General features: G+C 38.9%; 2 protein-coding genes across 2 annotated transcripts in view; one reads left to right on the top strand and one right to left on the bottom strand.

Moving 5' to 3' along the window:
- Window positions 1-15,794, top strand: part of LOC113235605 (transforming growth factor beta-1-induced transcript 1 protein) — a 61,619-nt gene extending 45,825 nt beyond the window's left edge. The window contains exons 4-6 of the mRNA XM_026471373.1: window positions 12,120-12,215; window positions 14,387-14,521; window positions 15,222-15,794. Of these exons, the coding sequence (XP_026327158.1) occupies window positions 12,120-12,215; window positions 14,387-14,521; window positions 15,222-15,296 (306 nt within the window). The 3' untranslated portion in view covers window positions 15,297-15,794. The remainder of the gene's footprint in view (window positions 1-12,119; window positions 12,216-14,386; window positions 14,522-15,221) is intronic.
- LOC113235861 (metabotropic glutamate receptor 2-like) overlaps window positions 1-25,727 on the bottom strand; it is a 159,170-nt gene that overhangs the window by 59,026 nt on the left and 74,417 nt on the right. The window contains exons 16-21 of the mRNA XM_026471784.1: window positions 24,160-24,457; window positions 23,756-23,919; window positions 23,351-23,414; window positions 22,292-22,534; window positions 21,356-21,468; window positions 19,586-19,677 (exon numbers count right to left, since the gene is read on the bottom strand). Coding sequence (XP_026327569.1) covers window positions 19,586-19,677; window positions 21,356-21,468; window positions 22,292-22,534; window positions 23,351-23,414; window positions 23,756-23,919; window positions 24,160-24,457 — 974 coding nt within the window. The remainder of the gene's footprint in view (window positions 1-19,585; window positions 19,678-21,355; window positions 21,469-22,291; window positions 22,535-23,350; window positions 23,415-23,755; window positions 23,920-24,159; window positions 24,458-25,727) is intronic.

The raw sequence follows: 25,727 nt of genomic DNA, 5'->3' as shown, positions 1-25,727 counted from the left end.
TATGCTTGAATATATCGTGTAGTTACTCATACAATATTTTATTTTTAACTTTAAAGTGGATATACCCCTCTAAAATCAAATCGAAGATTAGGAATTTTTCCTCTGCTCCCTCTTAATGATTTGGCAACTGTTAGTTGTGCAATGCACAACGGAAGTAAGCGTATCAATAACTCCGTCTTTTGAGAATCGGATGAAGGAAGGTCCCTGTAGCTTGCTTGCACCGGATATAGTGCCCTTCTCCCCTATACCCTAAAGGTCGGGGGAGGGTCATTATAATCAAAACTTATATAGAAAAGAATGAGGATGTCAATGATTTAAACGACACATCTTTGACTATTATTTGAGAATCAGAAATTTTGTTGAAAGTGTGTAGCCAGCCTGTGCACTACTGTGGGCTGAATTCAAGATCTATATACATAATAGACATTCAATGAGGACACATCGTCAACGTCCTTGACACGATCCCCTGTTCACAAACTCATAAATTCACTCAAAGGGCAATGTATACACTTCTTTGACAGCCAAGTTTAACTTTGGTGAGACAAAAACTTCATTTATAATGATCTACATAGGTTCACCAAGTTATTTGGATTCCCGAAATACAAGCAGTAATATGTGCATTACTGCATTCTGGTTTTGAAGGGTACGGAAAACCACAAGTACAAAAGATTTTAGCCCCTCAGATTTTTTTTATAATAACAAGTGACGAGACGAGCAAGTGTTCAATGGATGGTAAGTTACACGCCTGTCCATAACAGTTGGAGTGCCACTCAGAGCTTTAAATTGCAAAGACCTGAGGGACACCGCCACTGCGCCCGTCACCCTGAGACATAAGGTGACAAGTCTCATGTGCCTGTAATTTCACTGGCTCCTTTAACCCTTCCAAACCGGAACCAATAATGATGACCTTAATGCTTGGCGGCTGAAATTGGTAAAGTGGCAGTACTTTAGTACTGCTACTAAAATCTTTGCGATTTAGAGCTTTGAGTAGTATGGCAACTGTTATTGATAGGTGTGTTCACCAGACCCACGACTTGGTCATTCCGTCATTTGATATAATAAAAAAAAGAAATTAGGACCACGCACGCTGTAAATTAACACCGCGTGGGCCAGTTCTTATTACCATAACACAATTACGTCACGAGCTCTGATTCACTGTCTGCGAAGAATACTTTATATGGAAAGGAGATTAAATTATGTATGTGCCTGTTTAGTGAGATGTGTTCTACAAGGACGTGTTTTATGCCCTTTGACTCTTATTTATAGTTTTTTTTTGTTACCCATTAGTAGCCTAGTGCTGCTTGTACCGACGTTATTTATTTACTTATTTATTCATAAATCTTACACAAAAATACACTCAATATATAAATAAATAAATAAAGACATAGCATATATTTTGTAGCTCGTCCAGGGAAGTACTGCCACCTTACCTATTTCTGCCGCCAAGCAGTAAGGTCAGCATTATTGTGTTCCGGCTTTGAAGGGTAAGGGTGCTGGTTAAATTACAGGCACATGAGACTTGTCAACTGGTGCCTCAGGGTAACAGGCGCAGAGGCAGTGCCCCTCAGATCTTTGCGATTTAAAGCTCTGAGTGGCACTGCAACTGTTATGGACAGGCATGTAGCTTACCAACAGGCGCACGACTTGGTCGTCCCGTCACTTGGTATTATTAAAAAAAAAGACAAACAACATTCATAATATACTGACAAATAGAACACATATGTTTTGTTTTCGTCAAAATCATTCAGCTATATTCAATATTATACGAGATATAACGCATAAAGGGTTGTAGGTTCGAATCCGCGGTTGCAACCCCGAGTTTTCGAAATTTACGTGCGAAATATAATATGAAATTCACCATGTGCTTTTCGGTGAAGGAAAACATGGTGAACAAAAGTTTTTTTTTTATAATATCAAGTGACGCCTGTACATAGCAGTTCCTGTGCCAGGCAGAGCTTTAAATAGCAAAGTTCTGAGGGGCAGTGCCACTGCGCCTGTCACCCTGAGACATAAGTTGACAAGTCCCATGTAACTGCAATTTCACAAACTCTTTCATAAGTAACTCTACTGCTAGTAAAGTCAAAAGCTCAAGCACTTTCATTGTGAGATGAGGCCTATGCCCGACAGTGGGACCTATATAAGGCTAAGTATTAACATCTTATTTATCCTCAACCTTGAACAAATCACTTATAAACAGGTATCAACTACAGTACATTATGTAATGGCAATTTCGCACAAGCTGCAAATGGCAATGGCATTCAACGCGTACAATTTAGCATTATCGCATTTGTGAGTCATTGTTTACCTTTTGCATTTGACATTGACGTCTTAATTGGCTGTTTGTGGTTTGAGATTTTAGGTACAAAAACGATAACTGTTTTTTTGTTACAATAACTAGTGACGGGACGAACAAGTTGGGCGCCTGGTGGTAAGCGACACGCCTGTCCATAACAATTGCAGTGCCACTCAGAGCTTTAAAACGCAAAGATCGTAGGGGTATTTAGTAATTCCCGGATAATTGGGAAAATACAATTTCGAAGGCTCCTATTATGTTCTACGTTTAAAAGTAACTTTTGAAGTTTTATTTAGCGTGAATTATAAAATAAACTTGTATAGCTAAAGGCCATTATAGAAAAACGAGAATTCAATGATTTCACGATTGCGAAAAAACCTTTCTATTGGCTCCATCGTTTTTCTTCAGTAACCTCAATTTTTGATAGAAGTCAACGTCAAATGTGGAAAATTATAGGAAAATTATTTATTTTTCTGAAAAAATACAATTGTAAATTTTTATTGAATTGATATTCAATTATTTTTTGTGAAATTACTCCACTAGTAAGTTAGTGTAGCAGTTATTAATATTATGGTTATTAATAATCATAGATGGCGCTACGACTAAAAAGTCGTTGAAAAACCAAATACAAAGACTACAACAACAAGCGCATAGAAAAATTCGTGAGATACGCTGGTTCGTTCCGTGGCTTAGTTGGTATAGCGTCTGCCACGGTATGCTAGAAGACGTCGGTTCGAATCCGGCCGGATCGAAGGAATTTTTTCTGAGTTTTCGATCTTTGTATTAATAATTATAACAAATATAATTCTTTCAAAACGGATTTTTTACGTGATCCATTGGCTTATAATTATATGGACGTCGGGTCCGCGGTAAAAAGTGTCCGAACTTATAGGGCGTTAAAATCGTATACAGAGCGTCATTCACGCTTTAGTCTTAGTTTGTTCGACTGACAGCGAAGCAAGCAAAATTAGACAGTACTGCGATGACATTACAATTTAAATTCAACGTTTTAGCTTTTTCATATTCCTTTACATGTCATTACGTTTAAATAGGTTGACTGGGATTTTTTTTCGTGGTTTTTGTATTAGACCCGTCGTCCATTTATTTGTAAGTCAATGACGTGACCCGACACTACTCACGACGATAAAAGCCGAAAATTTCCAACACAAAAGATTTGTAGCAAACTCTTAGAGAAATTCGTAAGATCAGCTGACTCGATCTGTAGCTCAGTTGGTAGAGGCGGTGGCTTTAGCTTGGTATACAGACGCAGGTTCGAGACCTGTCAGATCGAAGAAATTTTTCTTTGTGTTCTATCTTTGTATTAATAATTAATTCTGCCGCCTTTAGTTGAAAGGGCGCTTATGGCAAAAACTCAAAACTTAAAATTAAATTAAATTTTTAAACATTTTTAAAATTAAATTTTTAAAATGTCTACTTTTCTCTTGCGGTAACTTCATTTTTTTTATTTTTTTTTTATTGTGACTCGGCAAAATGACTGCCCGCGCCTGATGGAAAGTGCGAATACAGTCCAGAGATGAGAATAACGGATGGAAAACACAAATATCTTCACTCCGTCACTATCATTTTGCAGGTCTGGCCAAATGCTTCTTCACACTACGTTTGAAGGACCCGATGTTATAGAGGGGAGGGAATACATGCGCCGGGAGTTGGTTCCACAATTTGATGGTTCGGCATAAGAACGAATTGCCAAACTTTTTAGTGCGGGACGGTATTGAACTGACCATCCAACTGTGGCAACGCAGTCCGGCACGGGTGGTCCGCTGATGGAAAGGAGAGGAAGGGATAAGGTTGAATAACTCTTCAGAGCACTCACCGTGGTACAGGCGATAGAATACGCTAAGAGACGCTATATCTCTGCGAAGCTGTAACGACTCAGCATGCTCAGTTACATGAGGATCCTGTGATCCTCATGTAACTGAGTAACTGTGTAACTCTGTAGTTACATACCTTACCATATAGGAAAAAATAATGATAGATCAGCCTATTTTTACTGATTACGGCAGTTTAGCAAAATACGTAACAATTTTTTTAAACGTCACAAGTGCCCTTTTAACCAACGGCGACAGAATAAGTGTTTAATCAATTTAACTATTTGAAATGTAATTTAATTATCTATTAAAGGTAATATTTAGAATTTGAATGTGCATATAACCAGAATCTTTTAGTTCGTGTTTAATTGTAATTATTATGCATAGGGCATAATCATCACGATGTGTCTATGGATATTTCCACTTCAGAGCAGTAGTTAACAACAATATTTACAATGTATCGCCAATTCATGACACGGCCTGTTGAGGCAATTAACGTGTGGGTTTTGTGGCAAACAAACAGAACAGTGTTCCTACAAAAGGATAATGCAGAAATTATACTTCTGTAGTAACACGGTGAAAATTAACTGTTTGTCATTGCAGCATCGAAGATGAGTTTTTATGATATAAAATTAAAACTACTTTTATTATTTAGTGACATATCGTTAAGTTCAAATTAAAGTACATTAAGACTATTTTTTTAATCTCTCGACAATTTTCGTGTTTCGGCTATCATCGGATTTCTATCTGTTACCCTTTGCACTTGTTGCAGACGGACGCATTCAATTGACTATACTATATACATATAGTTCCTTGGTATATTGTTGAAAAATAAATGCTACTATAAAAAGGAAAATAGTTTTACGGCTCTATAGGTATACAGTTCACGTGAGAAAAAAACGACAATAAAGTACGTAGTTAGAATAATTACGGATGATACGTCTAATAATTACTAGATATAGACACAAAGATGGCCGCGGGTTATTAATAAAATAGTCGTACTGTAACTAGGAAAAGATTTTTTCAGGTAACTATTTTGCGCACTTCACAACTTTTTCTGTAGGTCATATTAAGTTCTGTTAATGAGTTATATTCATTTCACACACGATTTGTTCATCCTTTAATATAATAGAGACGCGGTTGTAGAAAAACCACATGGCTCCAAAATCTTGCATAATCTTCACGGGTCCAAGAGCCTATAATGACAGACGATCTACGGCAGGAGATGGCCATCATGTGAGATTAATTTTGATGTACACACATCAAAAAAAGTTTGCGATCAATAGCATAAGCTCCTATAATTCTTTAAATTTAACTTTATCAAGAAAAAATCTATGTTGTATGCTTTCTTTAAATAGGAATACCCTGTTTGAAATTAAAATATAAAACTATTTTTTATTATTTATTTAAAAAAATTGAGCCATTAATCATAATGTAATAGTGATAGAAATTTCATAGAAAGTAAAAGACTGTTTAATTAAACTTAAACAACAATTTATTATTAAAAGGTGTGAATTCAATATAAAATAACTCCTCCCCTGGCTCGAATACATGCGAAGATCCTCCTGGGCATGCTGAGGATCAAGTTATCCAGCATTTCCTGGGGTAACCTATCCCATTCTTCAATAGCGGCTTCCCTGAGCTCTGGACCTGTCTGGGGACGTGGCTCACGGTTCCATACTGCTCATTTAAGAGCATCCCACGCGTGCTCTATTGGGTTTAAGTCGGGCGAGCCGGCAGGCCAGTCTAATCGTGTGATATCGTATTCTTGAAGAGCAGCATTGACTCGTTGAGCTCGATGTGCGGGCGCATTATCATCGACCAGTACAAATTGGTGCCCATGGTTTACTCGGAATGGTCTGACGATATCATCAATAGCAACTGCTTTGTACATGTCTGCTGTCATGAAGCCCCGATACGGGATCAAAGGCGTTCTAGCTCCAATCATAATGCCACCCCAAAAGGTCACAGATTTTCCGCCTTGCTGAACTGTTCCAGTGGCAGTTCTTTGTCTTTCACGGTCGCCTGGTCTTCTCCAGACACGGACACGTCGGTTATCTGGATGAGTGCTGATTCGGGATTCGTCAACGAAGAGACAGTTTTGCCAAATGTTTTCGTCCTCACCTTCTTCATTTTGCCGAAGTCTAGCCCACTGCAATCTTCGTTGTTGACGTTGCCGGGAATTGAGCGGAGCTCGCCAAGACCTCCGTGCTCGTAATCCAGCCTGGTGCAAGCAATTGCGAACGGTCTGCGTGCTAACTTCAAGCCCAGAGGCGGCCCTGACTTCTGCTTTTATTTTAGTGGCGTTGATTGTTGGATCACGGGCTGCCAGCAATCTAATATAGCGCTTTTGGGCAGCTGTCAAAACAGTTGGGCGACCGCTGCGGGGTCGGTCAGCTAAATTCCCCATTCCGTGATACCTCTGCAACGTAGCCGCGACACAGGATTGGGATATAGCAAGTCTGCGTACTATTACTCTCGTGGTGTATCCTTCTTACCTCAAAGTTACTATTCTAGCTCGTAAAACCTCTGATAATCCTCTTGGCATTTTTTCAATCACAACTTTCCGCGAAAAATATCTTGAATCGCTTATAATTGACTAAATCAGATTTCTGAATGAGCGTAAGCTAGGACTGAAAGCCTTTTTATAAGAAAAAACAATTGAACGGGGTCATTGTTTTATGTTCTAATTTATTTTTAAATAAAGAATCTAAAAAGAAGAAAAAATCATAATATAATCTACAGTAACAAAAAAGATTTCAGTTTTTCGAAGTGATCGCAAACTTTTTTTGATGTGTGTATATACAAATTATTCGGAAAGTCACAACGTTGCGTTATTAATCATCCAAATGCCTACTAGAAATGCCCAGCATTACCAATTAAGGCCCAAGCACTGCAACGATAAATTGGCTATAAAATGACCTAACAAATTGGTAAAGATCAAGAATTAAGGACATGCCATATGGAGAGTTGTTCGACCTTGCATCGTTGCATTTTAAGAGTTGTACTTAATGCTTTTAAGGAGTTTTTATACAGTTCATTGGTTAACGCGGTGGCTATGCATTGCAAATGAAACTATGTTCTCTGGTAACAAAAATAAGGCAGATAAATAAATAGTTTATATTTCCGAATAATGTGGTTTGCGAATAAATCCGACAGGTTGATGACTAACATCATCTAAGTCAGCCGTGACCTGTAAAGTGCCCGAAACGTAAGTTCATTAAAAAAAAATACACGCGAATAAAAATATAAGTAAATTAATTTGCTACTCCGCGAACCCAGTGAAGGTTAAATCGTGTAAAGTTGCTGCACTTGTGTTGAATATTTTTTCATGCAGTTAATTATCCCACCCTCCCTCCGCATAAAATTAATAAAATAAATAACACAAGCGCAACTAGCGTCATTGACACCATAACCAAAAATATACCAGACACGTCCTCAGGGGTTGATTGTTCAACGCTACTGCGGTGCGGTTTCATGCGGAGGGAGGATGTGACAATTACCTACATGAAAAAATACTCAACACAAGCACAGTAATTTTACACGCTTTAACATTCACTGGGGTACAACATCAAATGGCTTTGGTTGACTCCGCATACTTGAGGATATACACTGATTACTATGCGGTGTGAAAACACGATTCCAAAAAAACGATAGAAAAAAACACAAACTTACCTAGAAATTTTACAAGAAGACCGCTGTATTCATAGGTACTTATAATAGAATAGAATAGAAATCGTTTATTACTACGCCACAACAAAAATATACACAGCAATAAAATGAAGGTAAAAAAAAGATGAATCTAAATAAAAAAATAAAATAAAATAAAAGGAAAAAAAAAATCATACGCAACAACAAAGCAAACATTAAATATTCAACACAATTAGATTGAATGTCATGTGTGCGTATGCAACAGGATCCCACTCAGCTATTGTCACCACCGAGAAAAGGCTGTGACGCTGATTTTCAGTGGGCCCTAAACTTACTTAACATATATCAATGATTTTTTAATATCCACTGAACTAAAACACGTATAGTATACGATAGGTACACATTTTTCAAATGGCTTTATCCCGATGTATAACAAAACAAAATAAATACTGAAATAAAGCCAGTGTAGTTCGAGCTGAGGTATCGACTCTTAAATATACGCGACATTAGACAGATCCGAAAAATTAGTCTCATTTACATAATAGTGTTTGTTGTATTTTGGGTTACATTACCGTTAAAAAAACAAAATTAGAATAAAAAATAATAATACAAGTAATAAATATATCGTGCACTAGCCGACTGGATGAGTGGCATAAAAACTTTCGGTGGCTAATGTCTACAAGCATACCAAGTGTGGTTAATAGGCCCAGTCCTCTTTTGTTAGCGAAGTCTGTGAGTAACTCTGTAGGCTTTTGCGGTGCTCATAGTACATATTTACCGCGTTTTTTTTTATGTTAGAAAATCGGGTAATTATTACTTGCTACGGCAGGATATCGGGTAAATATTACAGGCTATCGCAGAATTTTACGGGCTTTATTAGAATATAAGTACAAAAAGTTATGGCAAAATATCAACGAGAGGTTACGTACTCTGTAGTCATCGTATAATTGAACTATTTACCGATTTGACATATTTGTATTAAGTATATTGTTTTCCTTTGTATTGTATTGCATTTACCGAATTGACATATTTGTATTAAGTATATTGTTTTCCTTTGTATTGTATTGCATGTAAAAGTAGTTTTGTTTTGAAAAGGTCTTAAATTTATAAATATTGTAATGGATCAAAAATTAACGCCATTACTACACTAGTAAATGTAATATAATCCCCAATAGTTCATGAACCAATGTTTTACGGGTTGGTTAAGAGTGAAAGGGTAAACCATTGAACAAGGCGATGGCGGCGCGTGATATTTGCATAGTAAAACTTTGAGAAAGACACATCCAAATAAAGATCTGTTCACGCACGGTTTAGAGTTGATATGTAGTAAAATAAAGTTTACATGACCGATTTATTCAGGTCAGAAGGCCGTCTTTATTGTATAATAACGTGTTTGGTTCAGTTCTCAATTCACTCACTGAGACAGAATTAGTCAAAAAGAAATGTCCAAGATTAATATCTCTAAAAGCGTATTTTAAAACCGTGGCTTAGTTGGTATAGTCTGACACGGTATGCTAGAAGACGTCGGTTCGAATCCGGCCGGATCGAAGGAGTTTTTTCTGAGTGTTTGATTTTTGTATTAATAATTATAAAGTATTTCGGTTGATTTAGACTTAGGGTCGTATTCCGGAACTCTACTCAATGCGCAAGTCAGGATTGCACTGGAAACACAAGCACTGGAAATACGACCCTAATGGCAGGGACTTGAGTATGATTTCGAGTGCTTTAAGCCATACTCAAATCCTGACTTGAGCATTGAGTAGAGTTCTAGAATACGACCCTCAGTCTCCACATTTTATCTTTCCGTGTGTCACTCAAAAACCTGGATTAGATCAAGTGAAAGACTATGGATTGGACTTCCATGTCTGCAGACTCTTTCTCTGAACCGTATAACTTGGGCCTTTTCAAGGCGAGAGTGCATGCTCCATCGTCAACTTGACCGTCACTTTCCATGATTCCTGATGCGATGGAAGTCAAATGTACACTCATTTAGAAAAGTAGTTTTGTATGTGGACACATATACTTTGTGACCCAACAACGGTTTGCACTGTAGACGCTAGATGGGGAGGTCTCGCATTGGATTCCCCGGTAGGACCAATTTCGGGAAATGAACCCAGACTGTTGGTGTGGTTGTCTGGCACATTATTGCCATTTATTATAATGTTGAAATAAAGACTTTATATTTAAAAATTTAGAATCGATAATTGCTCTAAAATCCCTGAGCTGTTAGACATTGTTGAGACAGATTTGACCCTGCTCGAAGAGTAGTACCGCGTGTAGCCACTAGATGGCATTACTTGTAGGCAGAAATGTGCAAGCACTTTGTTAACAAATTATTCGTAAAGTGTTAAGTTTGCCGTAGTTAAATAAATAGTGAATATAGATGAGTTGCTGTATTATTTGCATTGTGCAGTACAAACACGGTAACTAATTAACACTGCGTAGTACAACTAATGTCCCAATATGTACATATTATTATGTATTACCAAGTGACAGTGATACTGGGCTTTATTTCGTTGCATCAAATAGACTAAATTTATTCTATTGTTCCAATGACAAGACAATTTAGCAATTTGAACGAAAAATTACATTAAATAACCGTGCACAATCTGAACGTATACTCTAAAAAGCGCTATCATTGTTCATAGCCTCCATTTAGACTCCATTGTTTCGGGTGACATCATCTCGTAGAAAAACACACTTTGATATAGCTACTTGGTTATTTATAGATTTATAGATTTGTTTATGTCTGATATTTTAATTGGCGAACATTTGAAATGTATTAAGAACAGTTATAAAAAAAGGAAGATGTCATGCTGTTTTTAGTTTATTGAAATAACGCTATTATTTTTATGTACGAGTAGTTTAAATCTAAATATTTTTATAGGTTAATCTACACTATATTTACCTTAATTATTCATTTCGTAAAGGTTATAATTGGTGAAATTACAGGCACATAAGACTTGTCAACTGATGTCTCAGGGTGACAGGCGCAGAGGCAGTGCCCCCCAGATCTTTGCGATTTAAAGCTCTGAGTGGCACTGTAACTGTTATGGACAGGCGTGTAGCTTACCATCAGGCGCACGACTTGTTCATGCCGTCACTAAATATTATAAAATAAATAGCTTAAAAAAGTAATTGTATTCATAATAAGAAAACAGCTATGGCGAAGGGTCCGTATGCGAGGGTCCAATTGCTCATTTGAAATAAACTTAAATGCTATAGAGTAGGTACACTTTGAATCAAATTTGTGTGGAAATCTAAACCTATGTAGACTTTCCACACATCTTTATCTCACACGTAGTTTTCAATTTTTTAAGATACCTTTTCGATTAAAATACTGTTCATGTATGTTTTGAACTGACGAATGACAATCTTAATAAATGCTCGGGAATCTTAACTATTATATATAATAAACGTATACAGTTTCCCATAAAAGAATGAAACCTTAGTTAAACGAAATCGTGGTACCATGAGTTTGGACTTAGTTCTAAGGTTAATTATTATGGATATCTTCTTTCTTAATGAAATTATGCATATTTTTTACGGGAATACAAAATAATTGAGTAAATGTACTGTGATGCCACAGTCATTATACTAGTCTCCCTAAACTATTCTCTGAGAGAAACCCTAGAACTTAAACGGTGCAAACATTAAAAATTAGCAACTACTTTTTTTACAAGACTAATGTCCCTCTGAACTGAAGTCTATTGAAAAAATGAGGAGACGGTTGTCTTTCATTCCATACTTAGGATCGTATTCCAGTTGGCGCGGGAGCCCTGGCGTAAGCTAGGGCGGCCGGGCGGCGTTTTGGTGAATGTTCACCGACCTCACGGCGCCGACTTAACCGGCGAGAGGTAAACCCGGGGGGGGGGTTTTAGTGGGGTAGGCCCTCCAGCTTGGAGGGAGAGCTCCACCCACCGGAACCCACAGGAAATCTTTATATATACCCCTGACCCCAGGGAGACTCAGGGGTATCTATAAAGATTTCCCACCGTTAAAAAAAAAGGGTCGTATTCCAGAACTCTACTCAATGCTCAAGTCAGGACTTGAGTATAATTTCAAGCACTGGAACTACGACCCTAACGGCAAGGACTTGAGCATTGAGTAGAGTTCTGGTATGGGGCCCTTAGACTACTTTGCAGCCGCCCCTCGTAAGCCAGTCACCATTGGTTCGCCTTTCTAGAACAGAGTAGGATAATATAAGAGTAATGTAGCCACAGTTCTGAGCTACAGGTTACTATAGAACACCGCCTTTTAAATGCTTACGTAATTGTTTAAAAAAATAGAAGGAATTTCAGATGCCAGTCTACATTTCGTTCTAACATTTAGTTTGTCTTTTCCAGCGAGTGATCCAAGCCCTAGGGGTGTCATGGCATGCGAACCATTTCGTCTGCGCCAATTGCAAAAACGAGTTGGGCGGTGGCGGTTTTATGGAACAGGTAAGACTAAGCCTAGACAAGGTCCTTGAGGGACCTTATACAGGTGGCCTATTTACAGTCTACCAAAATTTTTTTAGATAGAGAACATTGTAATAACGCATTTGAAATAAATATTAGTTACGCGAAAACCAATAGTTTACAGGATACGATTTTTTATGTACTTCTTAAAACCACTTTAGTTTGAAAACTATTGCACTAAATTATTGAAATTTAGTATGGAAGCAGTGTGACCATTTAGCTAGTATGCAATGTGCCATTTTTGTGTTTGTTCTAAGATTGCGCTATTATTTTAGACCCTTCAGAGATTTTTTATTTGTTCACGAATAAAATGTAAAATTTACGGAAAATTCCTGACTGTGAAAGATGCACAAGAAGAATTTGCTAATGACCTTAAAATCTACATTAAGATGTAGGGATTGCTTACAAATAAAATTGTAGTATTGCAACTATTGTAACATCTTCATAAATTGACATGACGTGCACTGAGTCACTCATAGCTCAATTAATTTGTATCATAATCGTTATTCGACCAAACTCAATTTCTCAAAAGAAGCCCAGATTTTCCTTAATTATTCTCAAACCACAGAACATTTTCAAAACGGTACGTAAAAATTCATTACTTCTAAACTACTGATTTTCGCGGAATTAATGTTTATTTTAAGCACGTTGCTGCAATGTCCTCTATCCAAAAAAAAATTTGGATCACTGTAAATGGGCCAACCTGTATAAAAAGAACAAACATAACTCCTATTAAAGAATGCAGAATATTTGTTCGTGCAAAAGTTCCGAGTTGCTATAACATGAAAGTAATAGCAGCAGTAGAGCTCCTTGTGAAAGAGTTCATTTAGGGAAGTACTGCCACCTTGCCTATTTCTGCCGTCGAGCAATAATGTGAACATTACTGCGTTCCGGTTTGGGAGGGTTAAGGGTGTTGGTGAAATTAATGGTAATTGCCAACTTACGTCTCAAGGTGACAGGCGCAGTGGCAGTGGCCACACCTTTGCGATTTAAAGCTCTGCAACTGTTATGGGCAGGCGTGTAGCTTGCTGCCAGGCGCACGACTTGTTCGTCCCGTCACTTGATATCATAAAAAAAGAAGGAAGCAAAATGCTTCGTGTGTATGGGTGGTATATTAGTAGAGTGTCCCGGAATTTGCAGTCCAGGGAAGAGGAACAGCGAAGTTGGTACTAAATTTTAAAGTTCCTATGCACACACTCGTAAACGTATCAGATACAAAACCGACAATTAGACCTAAAAAAAAACAACGTAATGATTATTATAAGGTTGCTTGTAATTGACAAATTTCATTCATTTTTGTTGCAATAAATAATGCTTTATTAGTTATTTTTGATACAAGTGCGGAAAGTTAGTCATTATTCACGAGTCTCGAGGCTTCTTGGTCCGAGCCAGAGGCGAGGGTCAAGACGCGAGACAAGTGAAAATGACAAATCCGCACGTGTATCAAACGACGTTTTTTAATACATTTGCGAAAAAACTACATTGAAAGTAAAATAAAACAGTATTTTTAAAAAAACTCATTTTCTGCTAGTAAATTAAAATAATGAAATACAACCACTGCAACCATTATTTAAAAGTCTATGGAAATCTAGTTCTAACGTGCTGTTTTTGTTTATTTTCTGTAATATCGGTTTTTAACCACTTTTCTTATTATGAAGTCCTGGTACTTTTGTTTAAACTTTTTAGGAACCCGTGCACGGTAGTGAGATACAATTTATCTGTAATACATAGAACAAATAAATATATACATAAAAATCTCGCCTGTCACCCATTCAGGGGTAGGCAGAGACTGTGGACCTCCACTCGATACGTTCATTATATAGTATTTGTAAGTAAATATAAGTTTTAATGACGAATGACTTACGTCACAAAGCACATAAATATGAAATAAATATACAATCTCTTTAGTTCTATGTTTAAGACTTAAAACAACAGTAAATTAAAAAAAACTGGAAAAGTAAAAAGCACTAACTAGTGCGAGAAATCCAACTTTCCGCACGATTTGTAGTGCGAAAAATACCACGTTTTGAGCAACTGTATTAAAAAATATATTTAGAATCATAGTCAATATCAAGTGAATTCCAATGTTTTATTGCCATTTGAGTATCAAGTGATGTGGATTCGCAACCTTCATCTACGATGTATAATTTCAGGCCGGCCGACCATACTGCACGCCCTGTTATGGGGACAAGTTCGCGGCAAAATGCGCCGGCTGCGGCAAGCCCATCGTCGACAAGGCCATCATCGCGCTCGAGGCGAAATGGCATCGCGAATGCTTCACTTGCAAAGTTAGTATCTATCTTAGGGTCGTATTCTAGAACTCTACTCAATGCTTAAGTCAGGACTTGAGCATGATTCAAAGCACTAGAAATCATACTCAAGTCCTTGCCATTAGGGTCGTATTTCCAGTGCTTGAAATCATACACAAGTCTGCTCAAATCCTGACTTGAGCATTGAGTAGAGTTCTGGAATACGACCCTTAGATGTTCTCCTTTACTCAATTAGGCTTTAATAAATTCATTGCAGATCTAGTAGTTTTTCTCGCTGTGAAAGAGTCGACCAGGGAACTAATGCCACTTGACAAGAAAAAGCGTAAAAAGCCATAAATTAAAGATCGTAAACTAAATTTATCTATAATTGATTTATTTCATTTTATATAAAATTACTCCACTATTTTGTTATAATTATGAAATACAAAGATCGAACACAAAGAAAAAATCCTTCGATCCGATAGGTCTCGAACCTGCGACCACGGGATTCTGTCCCCCTTGCTTTACCAACAAAGTAACAGGTCGAGTTCACTAAGTCGACGAATTTCTTCTGTGTCTGTTAAAGATCTTTGCTTCTTTTTGGCTTTCGACACTGTGGTGACATCTGTGAGAGATTGTATGAACCTTCTCACTCAGCCGTTAACTTTCCAGTTACTAGCTGACGTTGATGTCGCTGTTTACGAACATATTATAAATTTATCTTTTTGTTTGTTTACAGAAATGCAGAAATCCAGTGACAGATTCGACTTTCTCTGTGATGGACAACAAACCTCTGTGCGGAAAATGCGCTTAAATTAACCTAACAAGTCACAATTATTTATAAGTCAATAGTCACACTGTAGTACGTGCTTTATCCATCGACAGGGCTGAGTTTGAACATAAGAATTAAATATTACATTTGATTGTTTGAAGGTCTGGACCTGAATGCCTACACATCGCTCGGAGCGTAAGGTTGCCACATTATTATTTTACTTATATCTACAGGTTGTATTCATAATTAAAAAAACTATTCAAAACAGTAATTACATATTGATATTTTTATATCAGATCGCGGATTGGTATCTCGATTATGCGACTATGATTACGAAATAGAAATGGAATGCTGAACAATTCAGAACTTGAAGCACTCTTGTTTAAACAACCATAAACACCACAACAAACATTTAGTAGCAGTGTTATTCACATTACAGCGTTCTGGTTTCAAAGGGTAAGGGAGCTGGTAAAATTACAGGCACATGGGTTTTGTCAACTTATGTCTCAAGGTGTTGGGCGCAGTGGAAGTGCCTCTAAGCTCTGAGTGGTACTACAACTGTTATGGACAGGCGTGATGCCTACCATCAGGCGCATGCTTGTTTGTCCCGTCACTTAGTATTTATAAAAAACTACGTGCTATGCAACGCGAGTGCCGCGCGAGACTATGCGAATGTGTGCGTCCGTACACGGCGCGAGGTAAGCGTGCACACATACAAACCACGCTGTTACGTTTGTATGGGCTTACCCTTCTTACCTTATTATTATATGACAAGAGCGATCACCTCCGACTGAAATATTACGATTATGGCGTGGGTGGAACAATTGTTTGCCAGCAAAAAAATCTCCCAAACAAATGTCTTGGATTTTTTTATACAGAACTGGAACGTGACAAACTCAATTTTATACAAAAAATATACCCAAGTGAAAATTTACAAATTTCATGTTCAATCTCAGCCTTTATTTTTTTTAATATGAAAGTGCACTTAATGAAACTTATTTAGACATGAGAGGTAATAATATTATGACAGTAATTTTAAACGTTGTATTAAGAAGTGAAAAAACAAAGACAAACTGTACATATACTATAGAAAGAAGCTAATTATACAAATTAACCATGGCTATTTAAAAAAACGATACGGTTATGAGACAGGTGCAATGAGTCACACCTTTCGTATTTCTGTTGAAAAGTACAATATATGTATAAACATAATAATGAAGGCATGTTGTAAACTGTAGTTATATTGTTACTATGATTATTATGTTCGTAGTCAAAATACTATTGTTAACATAGTGTTCTTTTAACAATACGTGACAAAAACAGAACAATATGGGAAGGTGTAAGAAATTGCAGTCGTCGTACGTCCTCGTGAAAATGTTCGCCCGGGTTAGTACTGCCACCTTACCTAATTCTACCGTCAAGCTTTAATGTGCGCACTACTGTGTTTTGGTTTTGAAGGGCAGTGGCAGTGTCCCTCAGATATTTGCGAGTTACAGTTCCGAGGGGCACTGCAACTGTCATGGATAGGCGTGTCGCTCAACACCAGGCGCATGACTTGTTCGTCCCGTCACTTGGTACTATAAAATATCCAATTATAGATTACATGCCTAAAGAGCGATGGTAGCCTAGTGGGAGAACGATAACTTCTCAATTAAAAGGTCGATGGTTCGATTTCCTTGGTAAGTACTAATGACTCATTCGAAGTGATCTTGGAATTATAAAAAAGTGCTATGGTTGAATTTGTATAATATCCTTTATTTATTGTCTAAGGCACTGTAACGCTTTTTGGGCTTTCATAAATAATTTATGTAAGAAATTTCAAATCAGAGATTTTCATAAATGTACGCTTTACTTAATTTCAATTTTTTTTTTCAAATAAATTATTTTTATTTTTAATCTTTCGTCTTTCAATTTCTAATGTATGAAATTTGTGAGTGTTTAGTAGCAACAGCTTTTACTAAAAGTGAAGAAAAACATCCTTCACAAATGTGTGCAATCATCAACGTGTATTTGATGGCCGTGTCCTCTTGCTCCTACTGGGTGCTCCTACTGGTAGGATATAATATGTCCTTATGCTCCTATCGTAACGTCGTATCTAATAAGTACACTGAAATAGAATAAAAAAATATATCAAAATAAAAGTCAAAAATATCTTTATTTCATAGATAACAAGATTACACACGAAATCGTCGTTTGCGCTTTTTCGTAAGGCAGATTCCCCTGAGACGAATGATCAAGAAACTCTAGGGGTTGCTCTTAGTAATTAAAATGTACATACAGAAACAACTTGAAAGAGTTAAACGGATCACTACTATGGATTTTTGTCATCCAAGTACCTACGCAGAAGTTGTATAATAACCTTTAGTATAAAGCTTTTCTTTTACTATAGTTATAAACCGCGTAAATGGCAAAGTTTGAAAATCAACCGGAATCTTATTATATACGTAGATAGAAGCGTACATTGTGACAGTACATTAGTAGGAGCACGAGGACTTATTTCGACCCCTCCGACGTAAAGTATCGTATATCGAAATTGCCAAGTTTACAGGGAAGCGTTTTAAAGTTCTGAATTCACTGAAACGAACATAACACGTGATTTTAGCATTTCTCAGTTTTATTCGGCAAAGCTCATTACTCACATAGAGTATTATAAAATCCTAGATATCGGTTAGATGATCTATGGTGATCACTCTTTCAGTGAATTCAGAACTTTAAAACGCTTCCCTGTAAACTTGGCAATTTCGACATACGATACTTTACGTAAGAGGGGTCGATTTATCCTTTTGGTCCTACCAGTAGGAGCACCCAGTAGAAAGGCCTATTAGATCAGCATAGCGACCTTATAGCCTAATCGATGGGTAGTGATGATGATCATTGTTCCATCGACTTAACCTATGTGGCTCGATACGATTGTCATTCATTGATCATTAAACAGGTGTCTCTTTTCACTTCGAATTGAGGATATAGGGCGATACAAAGCTCCATTGGCGACGTTAAAACATACTGGTTGATGACCTAAACGTAATGACTTTTTCATCACACTTGCACGTGAATAATGTGATTTTATGCAGGTTAACTTGACTATAATGCACGACTGTTTATTTGGGGCATTATAGTGAATTTAGCCTGTATGCAATCATACTATTTACTCGCAAATGTAATGGAAAACATTGTATGTTTCACGCGCGTTACGGGAACTATGAACCTCGATTCCGTCTTCGACTTCGGTCTTCTAATAGAGTGTCGTTCGTAATTCCTTGTTTACCGCCTTTAAAACACAATGTGCTATTATTGTCCTGGTTGAACCTATTTTTTGATGTTTAAAAAACTGTTATTCTTTAATAGATTTTTTTGTATAGGGAGCAACTATCAACTTGCCGTCAAATTGTAGTTCGTACAATTTTTAACCGACAGCAAAAAGGAGGAAGTTTTCAATTAATAATAATAATAATAACGCACACACTCAACATAGCCCCGCACTAGGGAAACCCTGTGTCGCGGGTGCCATGGACACACACACGTAGACAACCACAAATTACACCCAAACTCACGAGAGAAATAAATGTAAGCCATACAAACATTTCTCCCGGCCCGGGAATCGAACCTGGGACCTCTGTGTGGCAGTCCGGCATGATAACCGTTCGGCCACTATTTTTACTAATTTGACTGTATGTTTTTTTTTTGTATGTATGTTACGCGATAACGCGCATTTGTGAACCGATTTTGATGATTCTTTTTCTTTGTTGGATAGAGGGTACCTCAGTATTGCTCCCATTTAAATTTGAAGTAAATATTCCACCTCTAAGGGTGGCAATCTAGGGTATTAATGACTTTTGAGGTCGGTTTTTCTACACTTGGCGAGAACACTAATAAGAGCCGATGCACACGGTGTATTTTATACGTGCCGCAGACATGCTGTAGTGAATCGATTCAAATGCGCGCAAACGTCGTGTAGCTAGCCAGAAGCTTAAATACTCCACTAGTTTACACTTACATTTTCATGTGGTTGCTTCATTTCAAAAACTAGCTGAAATTAACAAACAAAACTAAAATTAAAACTATCTCTTATGAAAATGCGCGTACATACGCGCGACTACAACGTGTCTGCGGTGCGTATAAAATACGCCGTGTTCTAGGATGTTAGTGACTATATGCAACTGACTGCAACCGTAGCGGCTTGCGCGATTATTTTTGCGATATTCTACATACAAATGCAATCGCGTATGGCATACGAATTATTTGAATAAATAGGACTCGCGCGAGGCCAGCCGCTCGCGACTAGCCTCGTAGTAGAAAATTAGTGTTAAGAAGTGTGCAGCACAAAGACGTACCTGTTGCGGGTTTTTGTCGTGGCGGCCGTGCGGCGACGGCTTGCGGCTCACCGGCTGGACGTGGTCGCCGCCCTCCGCTTGACTCTCACCTTCTAGGTGAAGAAGATGTTATTGCCAAATCGTTCAATCACCAATTCTTTTCGATAACAATTAAAATATCATGAATAAAGTGAAAATTAATTCATATATTTAAGACATTACAAAAAATTACGTATGCGCTAAATATGACTAAATTCCATTTTATATGAAATTTGATTTTGTTTATTTTCTAATTTCAGTTTCTTAAAAAAGTTAACATTTTATTTATCATTGAAAATGTGAATTTTATATAAAATTACTAAATTTTTATAAAAGGGACGATAGAAAGAATAAGGAATATAGTTTTTATACGGAAAAGTAATATGTGACACACTCCAGTTTTCTTTACATTTTTGAAAAATCAGTAAACACTCAAGATGGCTCTGTGCAAGGATTATAGTGCGCTACCCACCATAGGACACAAGATCTCGAATCTCCCACCTTTTAGATTGCATTAGGTCTCAATCCCATCAATCCGGAACAGAGCAGTGGCTGCCTTGGGGATGAAATAAGTTATTGTTCAAGGTTCTACGTATGTACCCAGGTTGCATCACAGGTAAATATGTGGCAAGAATAATAAGCTCGGTTTGCCGGAGTGCAACCTGGACTCCAAGTCTGTTTTATTTTTTTTGAAACCACTAGTCATAGTAAACCCATTGAGACTCCAATGAGATTGTATTGCAATTATGATAATATTATTCTGTTAATATCTAGTTGCAGTGGAAGTTGAATGACAATGATGACATTCGTTCATTTCATCCCTCGTGAATGTAATCAGAAATAAAGACCAAAACAGGGCCATCCATCCATGGCAGCTCATCAGGCAAATGGGCCTTATATCACTTTTAAATATCAACTCTCGTTTGCGCTGAAATCACAAATGAAGTGCCAACAACTGACCTGTGTGTACGTCTCCGTATATTCCAAAAATATTCTGCATTTATTGTAATAAAGATAATATTATCTGTACAATGGGGCCTGTTCCATTCGGTGGTGTGGGAAAACAGCAAAACATCTAATTACAAAACAAACGGAATCGCATTTCATCGGTAATTAAATATGTAATTTTGCAATTCTCGTCCATATAGCAAAGCTCAAGTTAAACTGGTCGATTTGAAGTGAAATAATTGACGACACCCGTCAATTGTTTCGAATTCCGGCTGGCCAATCGGAATGCAGTTGTCACCGTAATGATTTGGCAGAATAGTTTTTTCACTTCAGTTTGATTAACTTTGAAAAACTTAATTTTATTTTCATTTGCAAATAATAAGTACTGGGTTGAGTTTTGTAAGCGTTCATTTAATTAAGACTTTATGACAAAATTACATAATAAGTAGGTAGTGTTCATTTGATTTGTTACCTTTTTTTGTTCTCACAGAAGTTACTATTTGTGATAATTTACTGTATCTTCTTACTTCTTCCTCCTTTTTTTGGTTATTCGGCCGAATAGTGATTTAATATTCGGTATTTGGCCGAATGTTAAAAAATTGGCCAAATAAGCCGAACACCGAAACAGTAACCGAATATTCGTTGCAACTCTAATGGAAACTTTTAGCAGAATACCAAACGATTTAAAATTAACCGACTTGGGGGCCTGGAGGATGTGAGAGGAAGAACCAAAGTAACCTGAGCCCGAACTACAAATAAATCTTTATCATCAAATTGGTGGAAATTGATCTATCACTACATTACCTCGCTCTGACACAGGTTTCACGCCGTCTTCTGTCTTCTGTTGGTTCTCAAGTTGGTTCAAGTCGATATTCAACGTAGCCGCTACGACGGGTGAACTTGGCGCTGCATTTTTTCTGGAAATTTCAAATGAAAAAATAACATATTTGTTATTTTTTCTATTATATTTCTATATTTGTTATATATCTCAGGCTAAGATCTTGTTCTTGCATTTTTGCAAGACCAATGTCACCTAATTGATGCCTCATGAATTCTGTCGCATATCAAGTTGAGAAACGATTGCAAACAATCTTCGCAATAGTTTTGAAATATTTTAAAGTCAATTTTCTGTCAATTGGTTGCCCTTCACTATACCTATTTCATTAATGTACTCAACATGTGAATACCAGTTGTGTTGTTGCAAAATCTGAACCAACAATGTCATTTTTTGCAAGAATATAATATGATAGTTTGATAAGTAGCAATAGGTAATTGAAAGACTTGCGAAATCATTGCAGTAAGACCGAAACCAAGACCAAGACTGGGTGTGCAATATCAGGACCGACACCAGGTGTACTGATGTCAGACCAAGACCTTTGGGGAAAAGTCTCGTCATGGCCTTGGATGGGGCAACACTTTATAGGACATCTCAATTATTGTAACAAAATTACTCGATAAAAAAAATTTTTGAGAAAACTAATAATGGCACGGTTTGCTAGAAGACGTCGGTTCGGTTCCAGCCGAATCGAAGGAATTTCTTTGATCAGAACACAAGATTCTTTGGTCTCCGTATTAATAATTATAACAATTAGTTTTTTAAGTAATTTCACAAAAATCTAATTGAATATCGTGGTGATGAAACATCTTGACATTCAGTACTCTTAATTAACGCAATTACAGTTACAAGTCGTTCGTAATTTATACATGAAAACGGATTGAGTACAGAAAGTGCGGCTGCACCTGGGCTTGGGCCGGGCGCTGCGCGGGCTGCGCGGGGAGCAGCGCGACTTGCGCGACGGCGGCGGCGCGGGCGTCGGCGCCAGCGACTGCCAACAGGACGACGTCAACTCACAGCCAAAACCTGTACACTTACTTCTGCTCGTTACAAAATGTTGCCTGTCGGTCGTTGAAGCCCTATCTACCGACTCCGAGAAACAGGGTTTTCCAAAGAGACTACAAGGCCAGGGTACAGCGGGGTACGGGCTTCACGAGCGTCGCTGGCGGACCCGGACTCGGATGTGGACTCGCTGGGGTTTGTGGTGAGCTGCATAGACGGACATGTTTGTTGCATGCGGCCGGGGCGTCTGTCTCGTGCGCAACTAGCGCGTCTAAGTAGTGATCTAGTTGAGGGCCTGAAGCGAGGAGACGCACCGGGCACGTGAGTTGCTCTTTAAGATGTCCGGACATTGTCGCAGGGCACTGCGACTGGCATCTCCGGCACTAGCCCGGAGAGCTAGTAGAGGATAAGCTAGATATCCTCCGGTCCATCCAGTTGTTTAGATCATTGGGACCTGAAGAGACGTCGTTTTTCGGCGTCCGGAAGTGAGCGTGCCTTATAGCTCCGCCACCAATAAGGAGATTTGATAGTGGACTTAACTAACAATGCGTAACGGAAAGTGAGCATGCCTACAGCTCTGGTACCTATCAGGCACTGTATGTGCACACGGGGCGGCTCACATGCGGCACTAGCTTGAGAACCGTCTCTGGTGGACGTAAAGGCATATCACCGGCGGAGGGCTTGGCCAGGACGCCCGCTGTACCCTGGTCTTGCCGTCGAGCCCGTAGCCTCTCCGGAAAGACCTATCTTTCGTGTCAGTAGGTAGGGACAAATTTTAATAAGATCTATATTTTCATCATTAAACTCGAATTTTATTTTATTCTTGATGGCGGTAATAAACAAATATTAATTGGGATGTTTTATTTTATTTGGTTTTTTTTTTACCAGTGGCAACTAATTTTAAATTCTATTTGCCGCTTGTGGCAACAACAGATCTTTTTATTCCCACCACCACCAGTTACCACCTGGTAACACATGGGATTTTTTCCCCATTTGTCGCCAGTGGGAACAAACCAGTGGTGACAGCTGGGAACAAGCGGGGAAAAAGGTGTTCCACATATTATTATATAGATGCATACAGTAAAACTATTTCCGGAAATCCGGAAGTGGAAAAAAGTAATTAATTAATATTTGGCGGTTTTAACAACTTTATGTCGCTCCTTGCGCTCCTTCTTTTTCCGGCCAATGCACATAACGTTAATTAGACTACCAGGGTCACGCGGTACGCAACGTTTAAATTGAATAAAATTCCTAGAAAATGTAGAGCGTGGTTCCTTTCCTCCAGAAGTCGCGGTTTCAGCGACCGTCGTTTGTGGGCGCACACAAGGGATCTTGAAACGTGTGTGCCGGAGGGACGCCGGACCCACCTTGGTCGGGCGCTTCGGCGCGGCGTCGGGCGGGCGCGGCGAGGGCGTGGCCGCGCGGCTCGGCGAGCGCGACGGCTGCGGCAGACACGCACGGCCTCAATGCCACTAGTAACGCGGACCGGTAACCCGGGAGGGTTGCCGGTCCCCGTACTACAGACCGTACTCTGGAAAAGGTCCAAGTTCCGTCTTATACCTAGGTCGACCGACACCCGAGAATACTTTATATTAAAGAAACGGCACCACGGCCGTTTAAAGAGGAATTTACTAATGTCTACATATTAGTAAATTCCTCTTTAAAACGAAACGTAAGAAGTCCTTTCTTCCCCTTGTAATACTATTCAGATACTGATCGGAGCGGTGCCAAGAGCCGGCGTCGGACGTTGCAGACTACTTTACCAACGGACGCTCCGAACGGCGGCAGAAGGCCCGACCCTACACGAAATGGAGTCCAAAGCGGCCGTACCCCCGGCACGTCGCGCAGACTGGGCACGGCGCTGGCCGCGTCGGCGGCCTCGCTGGCGGCCACGGCCTGCACCAGCGTCTGGATGTCGCCGTCGCGCACGCGGCGCCCGCGCCCGCGGCCCGCGCCCGGCGCGCGCATCAGCGGCCGCCGCGGCCTGCAAGCACGAAGCCTGAAGCCCGCGTCGGCTCCGTCGGCCGGCTCGGCGGCTGGCGAAACGGGCTGCCTCCGTCGCGAAGCGGCTTTTACGTACACGTTTCCCCAATACGTATAATATTACATAATATACAATATCAGTATTACACCTCCAGAAAGACGCCAATCTAGGCTTGCTTCCTCGACCTGTCCTAAGCTTTCGATCTTGTATCGTGTGACACGACATGACATGGTTGTGGAAAAAGTTGCAGGAGAAGACTAGTCTTCCGATCGAAGTAATATGCCTATTTAAATACTGGTACAATAACCAGGACAACTACGTTAGATGGGCAGCCTCGATATCGAGCGTGTACAGATTGGAGTGTGGAGTGAGAAAAGGTGGATTTACCTCTCCTAGTCTATTCAACCTGTATATAAATAGACTAATTGATGAGCTCAGCAACACCGAAGTCGGATACTCGATAAGATGGAATTTCGGTGAACAATATCAATTATGCAGATGCCATGGTGTTGCCGAGCCTTTCAATTAGCACTCTTCGTAGACCAATAAGTATATGCACCAAATATGCAGAAGCTCATGGATTGCGATTAAACGCGCCTAAGAGCGAACTAATGGTTTTTAAAACGGGTAGCAAAACCTGGAATAACGTCCCAGATGTTATACTAAGTGACACTCCACTTAAATGAGTCACTGAATTTAAATATCTGAGGCACTGAATCTCCTAATCTTTAAAAGACGATTTAGAGTTAGAAAGGGAGTGTAGACCGTTGGCAGTAAGAGGCAACATGTTGGCCCGTAGGTTCGCAAGGTGTAGTAACGTTGTAAAGATTGTCCCCTTCAAGGCATATTGCCAGTCTTTTTATTCTTGCAGCATCTGGGTCAACTATACCTTAAAATCTCTTAGCGCCCTACGAATTTTGTACAATAACATATTCAGGATGTTGTTGAAGCTGCCACGATTTTACAGTGGATCGGGGATGTTCGCCATAGCTGAAGTCGATAGCTTTGCAGCGAAAACGAGCTGCTTCCCTGGCGCATAGAGTTCGTGGCAGCAACAACGGCCTCCTGAGTATAATTGCAAACATAGTCCAGGGTTCTTTTCATGAGCACTGGTCCCGATTGCATATTAGTTTTAGAAAAAATTGTTATTTGTAGTACCAACTCTATTTATAAGTGCTTTGTTACTAACCTCTATGGATGAATATTCCGAAATAAAGATATTTGTATTTGAACAAATTATATAAACAAGTTCTTCAATTCTATTATGTAATCGCTGCCTCGGGCCGCACTATAAGTGCGTTGACTAAGTTTCTGTTTGTCCAAAACGTGGGAACAAACGCGACACGGACTAAGTT

This window comes from Hyposmocoma kahamanoa, unplaced genomic scaffold (assembly GCF_003589595.1).
Source record: "Hyposmocoma kahamanoa isolate Upper Pololo Valley unplaced genomic scaffold, ASM358959v1 88, whole genome shotgun sequence".
Classification (NCBI taxonomy): domain Eukaryota; kingdom Metazoa; phylum Arthropoda; class Insecta; order Lepidoptera; family Cosmopterigidae; genus Hyposmocoma; species Hyposmocoma kahamanoa.
The sequence above is the reverse complement of the archived record's forward strand: the minus strand, read 5'-3'. Positions and strand labels throughout refer to the sequence as shown.